This window comes from Cheilinus undulatus, linkage group 19 (genome assembly GCF_018320785.1).
Source record: "Cheilinus undulatus linkage group 19, ASM1832078v1, whole genome shotgun sequence".
Classification (NCBI taxonomy): domain Eukaryota; kingdom Metazoa; phylum Chordata; class Actinopteri; order Labriformes; family Labridae; genus Cheilinus; species Cheilinus undulatus.
The window spans coordinates 33153383-33168360 of NC_054883.1; the positions used below are offsets into that span (position 1 = coordinate 33153383).

Below are 14978 nucleotides of genomic sequence, written 5' to 3' on the forward strand. Positions count from 1 at the left end.
CCACTGGATGCATTCATCCATCATCCAGCCATCCATCCATCATCCATCCATGCATGCATCCATCCATCCGTGCATTCTTCCATCTATTCATTCATCAATCAGTGCATGCATCTGTCCATCCATCCATCCATCCATCTGTCAACCATCCACACATCCATCTTAAATTTGTAAACACTCTCATAGATCTGCTGTCCTAAATCTTAGATCTAAAAATAGTCACATGTATCAGAGCCATTATAACACATTTAGTTCCAACAGAAACTCCTCTGAGGTGTTGAAAATAACAATGACTATGCATTTTTTCCCTCCTAGTTCGAGATGCTGACGGGAACGCTGCCGTTTCAAGGCAAAGACCGGAAAGAGACGATGACCATGATCCTCAAGTAAGAAGACTCTTCATATCGCCCTCACACTCCTATCCAGTCAGCTCCTAACAGCTGTTATTACAGATAAATTTACAGCTAAGAGGAGACGGAGAGCTTCTCCTCCCTCCCTCTGTCCTCCATCTACAGAGTCAGCCCAGGGGAAGGTGAAGGGTTTCTATTAGAGGAGATAAAGAGCAGCACTCAGACGAGGACGGTGGGGATGGACAGAGCAGTGGACAGATAAGACAAATGGACTGGAGTGGTTGTTTGATGGCAGTTTCTACCAGAGAGGGAGGAGAGGGTGAAATAAGATCATGTAGGAGGAAGTAAGGGAAAGATTCATGTTGGAGAGAATATAAAAAAACATTCACAGGAAATATTAACCCATCTCTCTTTCACTCTCTGTGTCTGTCTGTCAGATAATGCTGAGTCGACTCTCTGCAGACCGCTGAGTGTGTTTCCTGTGTGTTAGCATACTGCTGTCTAGTCTTTCAGATTCTTACAGTTTGATACACAATATGGACATGAAGCAGATATTTTGATGTGCAATAAGAGCCTGATTTTATTTCAATATGAACTCTGTGTTTTTGTTTTCGCAGGGCGAAATTGGGAATGCCTCAGTTTTTAAGCTCAGAAGCTCAAAGTCTCCTCAGGAACCTTTTCAAACGTAACCCTGCCAACAGATTAGGTATAACTTTCTTTTTTTGTGTTTTTCCCCCCAAAAATTAACAGAAAAGCAATTCATTGTACATGCATGCCCTGAATCATTTCTTAAGATACTGCATACATCATCAAGGGATCCTATTTGAATAATGGAGCAGAAATAAAAAAGAGCATTATGCTTGAATATTTCACTAATTTTTGGGTAGTTGCCTAGTGAGCAGGAGTAATCTGATATTATAGATTATATAAAGAAAAGTGGGCATAGTTACTCTGGCCTCACTCATTTTTTGGTATATGGCCTTTTGGAAGCATTCATTTTGACATTTTGACATTTGACATTTGTGTTTAATTAAAGCAGCCAGAAGTGAGCATATTAAAATAAAGTGACATCTAAGAGTTAAAAGGAAAATGTAGGGACTCATATTAGCTGAGGTGGCAGCTCACAGGACCTGCATCATTGCAGGTTGTAATTAGGGATGCACAATGTATATATTTACAAATAAATTATCAGCCGATTTTTCAAATATTTTTGAAGTTTTGTGATCTGGCCTATAGTTTATTATAACAGGTAAAATCCACCAATTATAAAGGTTTTCTTTTAATTTCTCATGAGACTGCACATTCTGAAAGAGTAGGGGGCGTGGCGGTATATGTTCCACCATTAAGCACAGGCAGAAGAAGCAAAATTATTGCAGCTGCAGCAACTTCAGTACAGATGAAATGTCACCGTCGACACTCAGTGTTTCATGGCATGTCCCTTCATAATTATTTACCCACAAACACTGGAATCTTTTGACTCCAACCTTTCTAAAACATGCTCTTAAAATGTGAAAAAATCTACCACAGAAAATAGTTTGTGATATACTGCCCTATCTCCTCCTAAGTTTTGTTTTTGGTTTTTTTTTTTCTCGCAGGAGCCGGACCAGACGGTGTGGAGGAGATCAAGAGGCATCAGTTCTTCGGCACCATCGACTGGAATGTCAGTGTCTACATTTTTAGAAACAAACAGAAAGACTTATTTCACTGTTTTTCCCTCAATTATGTGCCTTGGTTTTCTAATTTTTCCTCCTTTGTGCAGAAACTGTTCCGCAGAGAGATCCACCCTCCCTTCAAACCGGCTGCAGGACGACCTGACGACACTTTCTATTTTGATCCTGAGTTCACAGCGAAGACACCCAGAGGTACAAACTGTCACCTCCTCCTCCTCCGCCTCCTCCTCCTCCCCTTCTTACTTACTAATTAAAATCCACATTTCCTCTGGACCTTCATCTGTTCTCTGTTTGTGTGTCAGACTCCCCGGGGGTTCCTCCAAGCGCCAACGCCCATCAGCTATTTAGAGGATTCAGCTTTGTGGCGATAACAGAAGAGGACACACAACCTATACCCAATACTATTGTACAGGTACACTCACATAAGGTTAGACTCTCAATTCACTCACTTTATTAGCAGAAATGTGAAATACTGATACCGATGTGATTATTAAAGTCAGATCAGAGCACTTGTTAGCTGCTATTGGAAGATCTCTTAGCATTTTGTGTTATTTTTTGTGGCTAGAATGTCCTGTTTTATCTGGAAATAAAATTAGAAATAATGAAATACTCCACAGTTACACAGATAACTGAATTAGGCCTCAGTAACCCAGAAACTCTGTTTGTGGCAGCTGTTTGTGGTTATAAAAGAGGAACAAAACCAGTGTTTCTTTGAGGACTATTTCTGTTTAAGAATAAAGTTTCATGATCCAGGAATGGCCCAGTAAAGTTCAAGATCCTAAATAATGTATTTGTGTATAATCTGTATATATAAGAAATAGGGTGCATCCAGGACTGCCTTAATCTGTTGATATAAAAGTTTCTAATGTGATGTTTTTATTTGTGTCTTTACATTTATAGCAGCTGCACAGAAGCACATCTCAATTCTCAGACGCCTATGAGATCAAGGAGGATATCGGTGTCGGGTCGTACTCCATCTGCAAACGTGGCGTACACAAAGGAACCGGCATGGAGTACGCCGTAAAGGTACTTAAACACAAAACAACCCTACGATCTGCAGCTCTTTTTCTGTCTTTAAGAACTCATTGTGTCTTTGTTTCAGATCATCAACAAGTCCAAGAGAGACCCGACAGAGGAGGTGGAGATCCTGCTGAGATACGGACAACATCCAAACATCATCACCCTCAAAGATGTGAGTAAGACTGACCTTCGATCGTAACCAATTTTAAAAATTATGTTAGAATCATCTGAACTCACACACGAGATGATCATTTAGGAGTTGTAAATCATCTAGCCTGATATGATCTAATGTTAAGAGTCTGGTGTTAAAGAAACCGTATTTATTTAAGGAAAAACACAGCGGTTTAATAATTTCATGCATCATTAATGCTGTAAATTCTGTAAAGGTTTGTCCTTGTAGCTGGTGGATAAACAGTCATTTTCAAGCGTTATATTAATGGTTTGAGTTTTTGGGTGACTCACTCTTAATGAGAGTTATAAATATCACCGAGCTGTGGGGTAGAAACATTCTCGCTTGCATCACTTCCAGGAATGATCAAATCTGCGCTCATGTTCAGTTCCTTTGTTAAAAAAGCTGTTAGAGATGATTCAGCGTGTTGTCTAAGATTAGAAAGAGAGTGCCTTATGTTATTTACATGCTGTTTTAGAGAAGATTAGCTCTCATATTTTTCAGAGAGTCACTTTGTGGTTTTCATCTTTAATACCAACTAATCTGAAATCAACATGCTTCTTGTCTTTTCTGATTTTAAATAAATATCACAGAAAAATCTTTGGCTGAAACTGAATCTAAGTTTTGGTGTTTATCATTAGCATTTTTTTGTAAATGATTTTCTTAAAAATGTGCTCAGACTGAGTAGCAGTTAGGTTGCATATGGAGGCTATAATCATTCAAGCAGGAAGCCTAGTCCAAGTTGTGGCTCCTTTCCTGCATGTTATTCCCCATGCTCTCACCTCGATTTCCTATTCTACTGACTGGTCCCAATATTAAGGCTACAGTGCATCGTAATGCATAGCTTTACTAGTTTCAAGTTTATTTTGGTGACTTCATGTGTTATAAAGATCAATATTTATTATGTTTGAGGAAAAATCTGAAACTATGTCAGATCCTGTGTTGGGTTTGATGATTGTGACTGCACCTGCTGTAATGACAGCGTGTTCTACACTGGTGTTATGGTCAGACTGTTTTAAAGGATGCGCCAAACTTTTGATTAGGGCTGTGTAATCAATCGACATTTAGATTAAATTGCAATCTGTCCTACTGCAATTTTCAAATCGCACAAGATGCAATATTTCTTTGACTTATAATGTGTTGAATATGACTTATAATGTGTTGAATATCACAAGTTTAATATATTTTTTTGCAGCAGAAGTCATGCTCTACACATAATGCAAACATTCAACTGTGATTTTTTTCTATCAATACTTGTAAAATATCGTTCTGTCCTTGCTTTTGTACATATTTGTAATATTAAAAAATGAGAGCCATAAAATGATTGTTTCCCTTCCTCCCTCAATTCATATTGAATTTGCAATGAGTCAAACTAATCTCAGTATTTTTTCAAAATTGTTCAGCCTTGGTTTATCCTATCAAATATTATGTTGGTTAAATAAAAATATTGCTTGTTTGTTGAGAAAACATAAGATGAGGAACTTAAAAAAAAAACAAACAAACAGAATTAATCGATTAAATCATTATCTCAATGTTGGGGGGAACAAATTGCAATTGTATAATTTTCCCAAATCATTCAGCCCTACTTTTATTACAAAAACACGTCTTAAAAAGAGTCTAATACACCAAATTCACAGTAAACCATTTTTGCTGTTGTTGGCTGGTTGCCTTTGTCAGTCATTGTGCTATCCCTACCAAAGGCCAAAATCAATCAATTGATGAATATGCTATATGGACAGTATTTGTCCACACCTGTTAATTACTGAATCCATGTGTTTCAATCAGACCTGTTGCCACATGTGTATAAAATCAAGCGTCTAGCCATGCAGTCTCCCACTACAAACATTTGTGATCCTAATTGGGTCATTCTGAAGAGCTCAGTAACTTCAAGCGTGCTACCTTGATGGATGCCACCTTTGCAATAAGATGGTTGAAAAGTGGGAAATGTTTAGGAACAACAGCCATGAAGCGTAAGACCGTGTGAAATCACAGAGTGAGGTCAACGACTGCTAAGGCACATGGTGCGTCTCCGACGCTCTTCTGGTTTTGTAGAGGAAGAGTTCTGAATGCAAGCATGAATACAGTGTGGTCGGAGCTTCGTGAATGGGTTTCCGTGGCCGAGCAGCTACAAGCTAGCCTCACATCAGCAGTCCACAGAGCGTTGGATGAAAACACACCGACACTGGACTGTGCAGCAGTAGAAACCTGTTTTGTGGACTGACCAATCACGCTTCTCTGCAAGAGGAGATGAACATTACCTGCCTACTGCACTGTTCTGACTGTGAAGTTTGGTGGAGGAGGGATAATGCTATGAGGCTGTTTTTCAGGGTTTGGACTAGGCCCCTTATCCCCAGTTGTGATGCTTCCAACTTTGAGGCAACAGTTTGGGGAAGGCCCTTTTCTATTCCAACATGAGTGTGCTCCAGAGCAAGGACTATTAAGACATGGTTTGATGAATTTGGTGTGGAAGAACTTCACTGGCTTGCAAAGAGCCCTGACCTCAACCCCATCCAGCACCTTTGGGATGAACTGGAACAGAATGAATGGGCACAAATTTCCACAGAAACACTCCAAAATCTTGTGGAAAGCCTTTCAAGAGGAGTGGAGGCTGTTATAGCTGCAAAAGGGTCAACTCCATATTAAAGTACAGGGATTTGAATACAATGTCATTGCTGAATACTTTGGTTCATGTAGTGTTTCTCCATGTCCTCGAAAATGTTGTTTCTTTCAGAATTTTGGGTGTTATATGTAGTTAAGGAGTTGGTGGTGGGTCCAGACTCTAGACCGATTGAGAAGCAGTGCTCTAAAGGAACTTTTACTAAGTCTGTGGTGTTACAAATACACATTAAATTTTTACCATGTGAAACAGGGTCTTAGTAAAGCACCGGGGACTTTCTTTCATCCTCCAAAAGGTCCCTGCTTTAGGGTTCATGCTTTATTAAAGTGTCAGGACTTTTGCTATGATGCTTAAACTGCTTAAAAAGGAAGACAAATCTAAACAAAAGCAGCACAAATGTGTGGAGGCTTTTCTTTCTTTGTTTTAATTTCTGATGTTCTAAAATTGACCTGCGCCCACAAGATCAGTCACAAACAAAACAGAGGATTCATTCATACATTAGCACACTAATCTTTCTCATCTTGGTGTTTTTAAAGCTCAAACACAGACAGCAGTGGGTGTCAGGAACCTTTTACTGCCTTTTAAACTTTGCTCTTTATGCACTAAAAGTGTGGGTACTTAGGATGGAAGCTCTGGTAATGGTTTATTCAAAGAAAAGGGAAAATGGGTTGATAACTGGAACACAAATGAGGTTTTAAGCCTTTTCAGACTGAATATTTCTAATATTTTTGAGTTTATTGTAACTGTGTGACTCATTCGTGCCTGTTGGACCCATAATCCTCACACCGCATGTTTAATCAACTCTGATGGAACAAATGTCCTGAATAACCAGGCCTGTAGCTATTATTTTGTTGAAAAATTCAGATTTAATGAGTAAAATGTCTAAATAAATGAATTCATGGAACAATCATGTGACTAAACTGGTGTTTTGGTGACGCAGGTCTACGATGACGGCCGCTCTGTGTATCTGGTGACGGAGCTGATGAAAGGAGGAGAGCTACTGGATAAAATCCTCCGACAGAAGTTTTTCTCCGAGCGAGAAGCCAGCGCTGTTCTCTACACCATCACTAAGACGGTGGAGTACCTGCACGTACAAGGGGTGCGTCACAGTTAACATTAGTCACCGAGACCAGTCCTGCTGTTTTAAAAGCAGTTCTCTCTTCCAAACAGTCACCTATATTATGGAGGTTTTTCTACATTTCTACAACTAGTTTTAGTACCAAGTGTTGTTGATCTTTGTAGTGTGTTTAAGCGGACATTTCTAGACTGATTGATGAATCACTGTAGTGCAGCACACAGTTTTACACACTGTTTTATTGTATATAGTGATGCTGTCCGGTCTAAAGAAAGATTCCCATGTCTCATTGTAGCTAAAACAATATTTCTGGAACAAAGCAGTAATACAGTGAGGGAAAACATCTTCATATTTTCACAAATGCCTTTCTGTATTGAAAGATAACTGATAATATTTTCTTATTCAAGATATTGCGTCACTTTCTATAACATTTGTCACCATTATTCAAGAATCTAATACCGAAAATGACAGTTCATCCTCCCATCCTCTTCTGCTTCACGGGGTTGGGTCATGGTGGCGGCTTAGGAGACAACCTTCTCCCTAGCAACGTCTTCCCGCTCCTCCTGGGGGATCCCAAGGTATTGCCAGACCAGAACCCCTCCAGTGAGTTCTGGGTCTGCCCTGGGTTCTCCAGTCATTTGGATGTGTTTTTAAAGAGCAATGGAACTAGTTCAAACTCCCTTTGGATGTCAGAGCTTCTTACTCCATCTCAAAGGCTGGCCCCGGCCTCTCATTTCAACTTCATTTAATCTCATTGTTTCAAACTCTACCCAAAGCTCATGACCAAAGATGAGGGTTGGAATGGAAATTAACTGGTAAATACATTACGGTTTATCTCCAGGCATAATCTCCACAGTGCAGCTGTCTGTGCTGGTGGTCAGTCTGTCAATCTCACAGTTTATTCTACCCTCACTCCTTAAGAAGACCCAGAGATACCTGCCTTCCCACACTCAGGGCAAAGACTCACTTCCTTGACCTTGTAAAGTTGATGGATTGTCCAGATTTTATGTCTTTCATCAAACAGATCCATCTTGCAAAGCTACAACCTGAAACAGTTGTGCCAGATCTGCAAACAGACCTGACCAATCAGCGTCAGGGGAGGTTGCTCTGGCTGTAGTTCAGCTGAAGTGGCTGCAAGCCTGGAAACAATGGTGGCTGATGAGGAGATTAGTGTGGATGTAGCTGTAGCATTGGTTTGATCAGACATTTCTTTATTAATAACAGAACAAAGACCCACACTGAAAAAATTTCTTGGTTGAAAAGTTGTTTTTTGCTCACCTTCTGGCCAGCTTCAGCAGGGGTTTAAATTACCCACTTGCTCCACTGATAGTGAAGAATAATAATGGCTGCCCATTATGTAGTTTAGTCCCTGGGGCAGTGCATAGGTTTGTTGCTCTGGCCCATTATGACTGTGACAGTCCAATCACCCTTCAAGATTTTTTTGAAAGGTTCTGTCATGGTTAGTTTAGCTTGGTTGGTAGAGCAGGTGCTTATCTACAGAGACTTCAGTCCCTGATGCACTGGTTGCTGGATTGATTCCTGGTCTCAGCGCTGTTTGGTGCATATCCTTCCCGTTCTCTTTTCCTATATTTCCTGTCTCTCTTCAGCTGTCCTATCATATTAAGGCAACAAGCCCCCAAAAAAATCATCTTTAAAAAAAAAAAAAAAAAGAAAAAGATTCTGTCTTTCCAAAACCATCTATCGGATTTGTCAAGTTGTCACTTCCCATGTAAAGGAAACAATCCATTGATTCCCGGGATAGAACCATGGGCTCAGACTTTAAGATGCTGATCCTCCCCTGACTGATTCACAGTCAGCTACAAACAACCCTGCTGGACGTTTCTGTTTTAAGACACCAAAAGAACCACATCACCTGCAGAAACTTTAAACCTTTAAACTTCTTTTGTATAGACAAAAGAAACCCGTCTGGGTACTTTGCCCAAATGATGCCAGCCCCTTCCATTTCTGTAGTAAGACATTCCTTAAAAATGAATGGCAGTCAATGGGAAAGATTGGATCATTAGGGATTTAAAAGCTTAAAATATGAAAAACGTACAGTTAAACAGTCATTGAGATACAAAATCCAACAGCCAGTGAGGTAAACAAATAATGTAGTGCATTTAAGAAAAAAAAATTTATAGCAATGTGAAATAAACAAAATTATAGATGCACGAGGGTGTGTTCAGACTCCCTCTGTCAGACTGGACAACCAGTCCCATCTTGTGACTGGAGATGTCACAAACCGACATCACATACCTTATGTGTGTTGATCATAGCACATAAATGTGGTTAATAAGTTAGTGAATGTGTGAAAAAGCTTTCAACAGGCAGACAGACTACAGCTCCTGCTGTAACAGAGTGATCGCTAGCTTAAACTCATTAAGAACACTGCACCACATTAGCCCGCTTTAGTCCTCTCTAGTTTCAGCCAAAGACACACAACTCTTCTTTGACACCCTTTTGTCATTTTCTAACCTATACGGCCATTCAGTCTGAAGGCCTGTTTGCTCCCAAATGGGGGCGTGGCCATATTAGAAAGCAGGAAGTGACATTGCATTGCTGTGATCTATCTGAGAGCGACACACAATCTATATTCTATATATGGTTCTCAATTTGGGGGTCACAAGACATTGAGAGGGGGTTGCCAGATGCCTTCCAAAATAACAAAAAATAATTTTAAATGATGTTAAAATGTATCACCCATTTTTATTAAAATGTATGCAAACAATTAGTTCAATATGAAATAGAAACATGGTCATTTAGTGTGATTTATGCTGGAATCAAAGTAATGTTTAACTAGAATGGCCGTCTGAGGTGGCAGACCCACACCTAAGCAACGCCACCGAGGAACTCACGCTCCCATTGATTACTGTTACGAAGTCAGAGAAAAACTGAACAGGTGCACGGATCATCACCAAGATCTAATCGATTCTTCCCCGTCACTATCCCAATATTCCCTGAAGGTTTGTTGAAGATACAACTTTCCGTTCTCGAGTTATCTTGTACACATACAAACAAATGAACAAACAAACAAAAATACAGAACCCTTTACATAACTCCCTGCCGATTTCATCGGCATGGGTAAAAATTCCTTTGAACGTAAGTCTGTACTCAAATATATTTGAATGCGCATGGCTGTGTTCAACTCTGTTTTAACCACTTGCAGGAACTGTGGGGGTCCCTGGTCTCTAGCACCTTTATTTTGGGAGTTGTGGGCTGAAAAGTTTGGGGACCACTGCTGTAGTCTACAGGATTGTAGTCTGTCCTATGTCTGTTGAGTTGGGCTGCACAGGTGGCAGTGGTTGATCACTGTTGCCTCACTGCAGCAATTTTTTCTGGTTTGAATCCTGATTGGGCAGGGTCTTTCTTTGCTGAGTTTGCATGCATAAGTACTCTCTGGATAGACATGCAACAGCATGCACTTTAGGGTAATTGTTGACTCTAAATTGCCCATACATGTGAGTGAGCAAGTCTTATTGCAAGTCAGTGACAGCTGGAATTGACTCTAGCTTCATGGCCCTGAACAGAATAAGCAGTGAAGATTTTGGTCATTTTGAAATAAAGTCTAGAAACACAAGATTTAAAAAAAAATCCTCTCGTACACATAAAAATCTTGCTGTGTTTTCCTTCTTTGGCACATTTTTCCTCTGAGTTTATAAACTTTAACAACTGACGTGTCTTCTCTGATATGTTTTCAGGTGGTTCACAGAGATCTGAAGCCAAGTAACATCCTTTATGTGGACGAGAGCGGGAACGCTGAGTCCATCAGGATCTGTGACTTTGGTTTCGCCAAACAGCTGAGAGCAGAGAACGGTCTGCTCATGACGCCTTGTTACACCGCCAACTTTGTTGCACCTGAGGTATCATTGTACACCCTCTGTTTATCTTAAGTTCTGTTCAGACTCCTAGTTAACATAGTTTCATGTCAGTGACTGCCAGTCTGCAGAAACACCTTTAAACTTCCCTTTTATGACTATTAAAAATGTCTGTGGAGTGTAAACATGTGCCTGAGATGTTTGAACTGCATCATCCAGGAGGTGTTGAAGCTCTGTGATGCAGGAGCGTGCAAAACAAAAATGAAGCAGATGTTTAAATAAATGCAGTGAAACATCAAACTGGTGTTTTTTTTCTGGCAGGTGTTGAAGAAGCAAGGTTACGATGCCGCCTGTGACATCTGGAGTCTGGGCGTCCTGCTCTACACCATGCTAACAGGGTGGGTGAAAGAAAACGCTTTTTTTAAAGCTGTGGTTTTTGTGAGTTGGAAATTTGGTACTTCCGAGACAAACACTGCTTTGAAACCTTTGATACTTCAACAAAAAACACCCAGGTCATCTAAACATAAGCTCTTTCTGTCTTCAGGTTCACTCCTTTCGCTAACGGCCCAGAGGACACACCGGAGGAGATTCTGGCTCGAATCGGCAGTGGGAAGTTCTCTCTCACTGGAGGATACTGGAACTCTGTGTCTGCTGAGGCCAAGGTGAGAAAAGGCGCAGAAATGCAAAGACAGGAAACGGTCCCTCAAACTTGAGCCAGTACTCGTCGCTCACAATAAATCCAGCCCTCAAGTTGCTTTGTCCTTGAACCACACCTCACAACTCTCTTGTGACTTGTCTTGAATTAAGTCATCATTTCAATTTTATCACCATCTCACAAGATTTATTTACTAAATAGTATATCAGTGTATTCTTCAAAAGCATGTTTATGACAACACGGGAGAAAAGCTGTTAAAAAGCACCAACATGGCTAATTCGTTCATTTTTCTTCATTCATCTTATCACCTAAAACAGTGTGCACATTTGTGCTTTTCAAACTTGTCTTGTCTTCTTTGTTCAATAATTTTTTCTCCCATCTAAGGTCCACACTACTGCATTTTTCCTCAAAGTCATGTTTGTGGTTGAATTTCTTTTTGGAAATTTGGCTCCTTATTACTCATTTAGGAAGTGTTGGTGGGTCCTGAAGGTAGACGAGTTGATAAACACTGCTTTTAAAGCATGTTTATAAAATTTGAGGGAAAAAAGGTGTAAAAAAGGCACTGCTAGCCTCTTAGCTTGTGGATATTTGGCACCATATTCATGCTTATCAGCTACAGGTTGCACACACAATGTAGGGATACCAAGCCATGGAAAGAAAGCCACAGAGATGATATATGGGCTGTTGTTTGGGCATACACTGTGCGAATTTCATCCGATTCAGCCACAACTTTTGAGTTGTACGACTCAATTGGAAGTCACACCGACTTTGAGTCGGATCGGGTGTCATTTGTCATGCTGTGTACAGGGGGGATGCGACGGCAGACAACGATCTGATTACAGCCCGACCAGCAGCTCCTGACTGGTCAGATGGATATCTGACATGTTTGATATTTTGGTTGTACGACTCCAGACCCTCCTACAGTCAGAGCAGAAACGCGAGCAGAATAAATAACTTTGGAGGATTTTATCCTTTGTAAACTGTCAGACAGCGTTCTAAATTACCATGGCAACAGCTGGAACGACTTTCTGATGCACCCCCACCTTCACTATGATAAAGGAAATAAACAGTAGGAAATATTCCTACCTCTGGACCTGCAGCTGGCACAGATTGTGATGCTTTTTGTGTGTGTGGGATAGAGAAATAGCGGGAGAAACAGAGAGTGAGATAGAGGATATGACTGGAAACACTTCATCCTCAGTCTGTGAGACTTTTTTAAAAAGGAAACTGTGGATTTCTGTCACAGTCCGTTCTGACCTCACTCTTACAGTGCGAGCACTCAGCTCGGGCACGACCATTGGACCTTATAGTGTGAGCACATAAATCATGCGCGATGGTCGGCGCATTGTAAGTGATTCAAAATGCACAGTTTGAGATGACATTCTGCCACACCTGTTGTACGGTTGGCTTGAAATCACACAGTGTATGCCATACTTAAGAGGAGGGACAATGACTTCTGATGTCAGTTCATCATGGAAGATGTACTGGTAATGCAGAGTATGAATGTATATACGGAAGTGCAGTCACCAAAGTGCATCTTAAATCCGTGATAATGCATTGTCTAAACCAGTGGTTGTTATCTTGTTTAGAATCAGGACCCACCACTCTGTTCTTAAAAGAGAATTTCTTCAATTTTTAAACCATAACAAAATGTTCCTAATGAGAAACATGGCCGTTTGAACATGAGGTGGAACAAAAAGTCTGACAGAACGAAAAGATTCAGACGTCCTTCAAAATAAAAGCACATCATAGACTTTTTACCACGTACAGTATTTTCTTCAAAGCAAAAATCTGGGTATGTCTTTGTGAGCCACTTTAGGGTCCCAACCTGCCAGTTTAGAACCACTGGTGTAAAAACCCCCTCTGTGACACCTTTTTAACTTCTTTCAAAGCTGGCATAGATGGAGGATCACTTTGTCCCTCAGTGACATTCATGGTGAAGGCAAAACGTCACAGAGGGGTAAATATCACTCTGTTAAGAGTTGAATCAGCCCACTAGCTCCCTCAGTGAGGCCTTGGGTTGAGAACCAGATGTTTCACATCCCCGTCAGACCAGGACTTAATCCCAGGGCACCTCTTTCTTCTCCAACTTAGCTCTTTTCCTAGGTTTTGCATGTTCACATCAAGGGGCAGGATATCCCAGTTCTTTGTGAATCATCAGCAAGAAAGCTGCTTAAGACTCAAAAAGAATGCTGTTTGAGCGCAGGGCTGCATGGCGGTGCAGGGGTTAGCGCTGTTGCCTCACAGCAAAAAGATTCCTGGTTTGCTTCACAGTCAGGGCCTTTCTGTGCGGAGTTCTCCTCGTGCATGCGTGGGTTATCCTCGGCTTCCTTCTATTACCAAATACATGCTTGTTAGGTTAATTGGTGACTCTAAATTGGATGTGAGTGTGAGCGTGCCTGGTTGTTTGTCTCTATATGTCAGCCCTTAGATTGACTGCCGACCAGTCCAGGTGTTCCCCACCTCTAGCCCAATCACAGCTGGGATAGGCTCAAGCCTTCCGGGACCTCAAACGGCCTAAGCAGAGTAGAAAATAGATGGATGTTTCTGTGCCATCTAGTGAAGTAGTTGCATCCGTTTGAGTAAATACTGTCAATGACTACTGATAACATATAAGGAAGTTGAAGGGTTGTCCTATTTCTTCACCACTACCCCTTGTAAGTCTGATTCAAGAGAGAAGGGGGCACTTGAAATGGAGGGGTTGGGGTAACAGAAATGGGACTGTGCCCAAGACTAGAATTTGGCCTGGTTGCTGGAGAGTAGCTATTTCTCTTCCAGAGTACTGCCAAGGTGCCCTTTAAAAAAGCACTGAACCCTCAAACCACCTCACTTTAACACCTCTCCATTAGTGCATGTCCATAGGGTCCTCTTGGAGCAGAAGCAAGTTCAAGAACAGAGTGTACGGACTGTATATCCCCTTGAGACATTAAAAACATATATCTTCTTCTAAATAAAATATTTAAACCCTGCTGGGGATAAGTGAGAAAATGCCTGTCACAAAGCTGAAACAGGCTCATGAAAAAGGGAGGTTTAAAAGTTTAAAGAGTTCAAACAGAGCAGTGATGCAACAAACATGTAATGGTCTGTAAGATAGGATGCTTTTTTGTAAAGTGAATAAAGTATAAGAGTTAAATAGCACAATTTAAAAACAGCTGCTGCAGAAAAATGCTTTATTGTAGAGTACATTTATAATGAATCTGAATCTACATTGCTCTTTACTCTGTTAAGGTGGTACATTCCAGATTTCCTGACAGGAGATGAATATTTTTATGTTAAATTGTGCCTTTTAATATATAAACAATCTAAATATTTCTGAATATGAGCTTTTCCAACCTTGATCTTACATGTGATGTCTGACCCCCTCAGGATCTGGTCTCCAAGATGCTTCATGTGGACCCTCACCGGCGGCTGACGGCGGGTCAGGTCCTCAGACACCCCTGGGTGACGCACAGAGACCAGCTGCCCAAATACACCCTCAACCGACACGACGAGCCGAACCTCGTCAAGGTTTGGCTCTGCTCTATTTTATCTGCAGGTTTTTGCACATTTACTGCAGGTTAGAAATGGAAAAAAATCATCTTACTCTTCATAACCAGAAATTTCTAGTTTT

At 40.8% G+C, this 14978-nt stretch overlaps 1 protein-coding gene across 6 annotated transcripts in view; it reads left to right on the top strand.

The window, feature by feature from the left end:
- Window positions 1–14978, top strand: part of LOC121527168 (ribosomal protein S6 kinase alpha-3) — an 84947-nt gene that overhangs the window by 65428 nt on the left and 4541 nt on the right. For 4 of the 6 annotated variants that reach the window (XM_041813961.1, XM_041813965.1, XM_041813964.1 and 1 more), the window contains 12 exons: window positions 313–383; window positions 965–1053; window positions 1943–2007; window positions 2107–2209; window positions 2320–2444; window positions 2918–3043; window positions 3120–3209; window positions 6764–6922; window positions 10597–10758; window positions 11035–11111; window positions 11258–11375; window positions 14735–14875. In XM_041813961.1, the coding sequence (XP_041669895.1) occupies window positions 313–383; window positions 965–1053; window positions 1943–2007; window positions 2107–2209; window positions 2320–2444; window positions 2918–3043; window positions 3120–3209; window positions 6764–6922; window positions 10597–10758; window positions 11035–11111; window positions 11258–11375; window positions 14735–14875 (1326 nt within the window). The remainder of the gene's footprint in view (window positions 1–312; window positions 384–964; window positions 1054–1942; window positions 2008–2106; window positions 2210–2319; window positions 2445–2917; window positions 3044–3119; window positions 3210–6763; window positions 6923–10596; window positions 10759–11034; window positions 11112–11257; window positions 11376–14734; window positions 14876–14978) is intronic. The other 2 variants (XM_041813962.1, XM_041813960.1) reach the window with 1 other exon arrangement.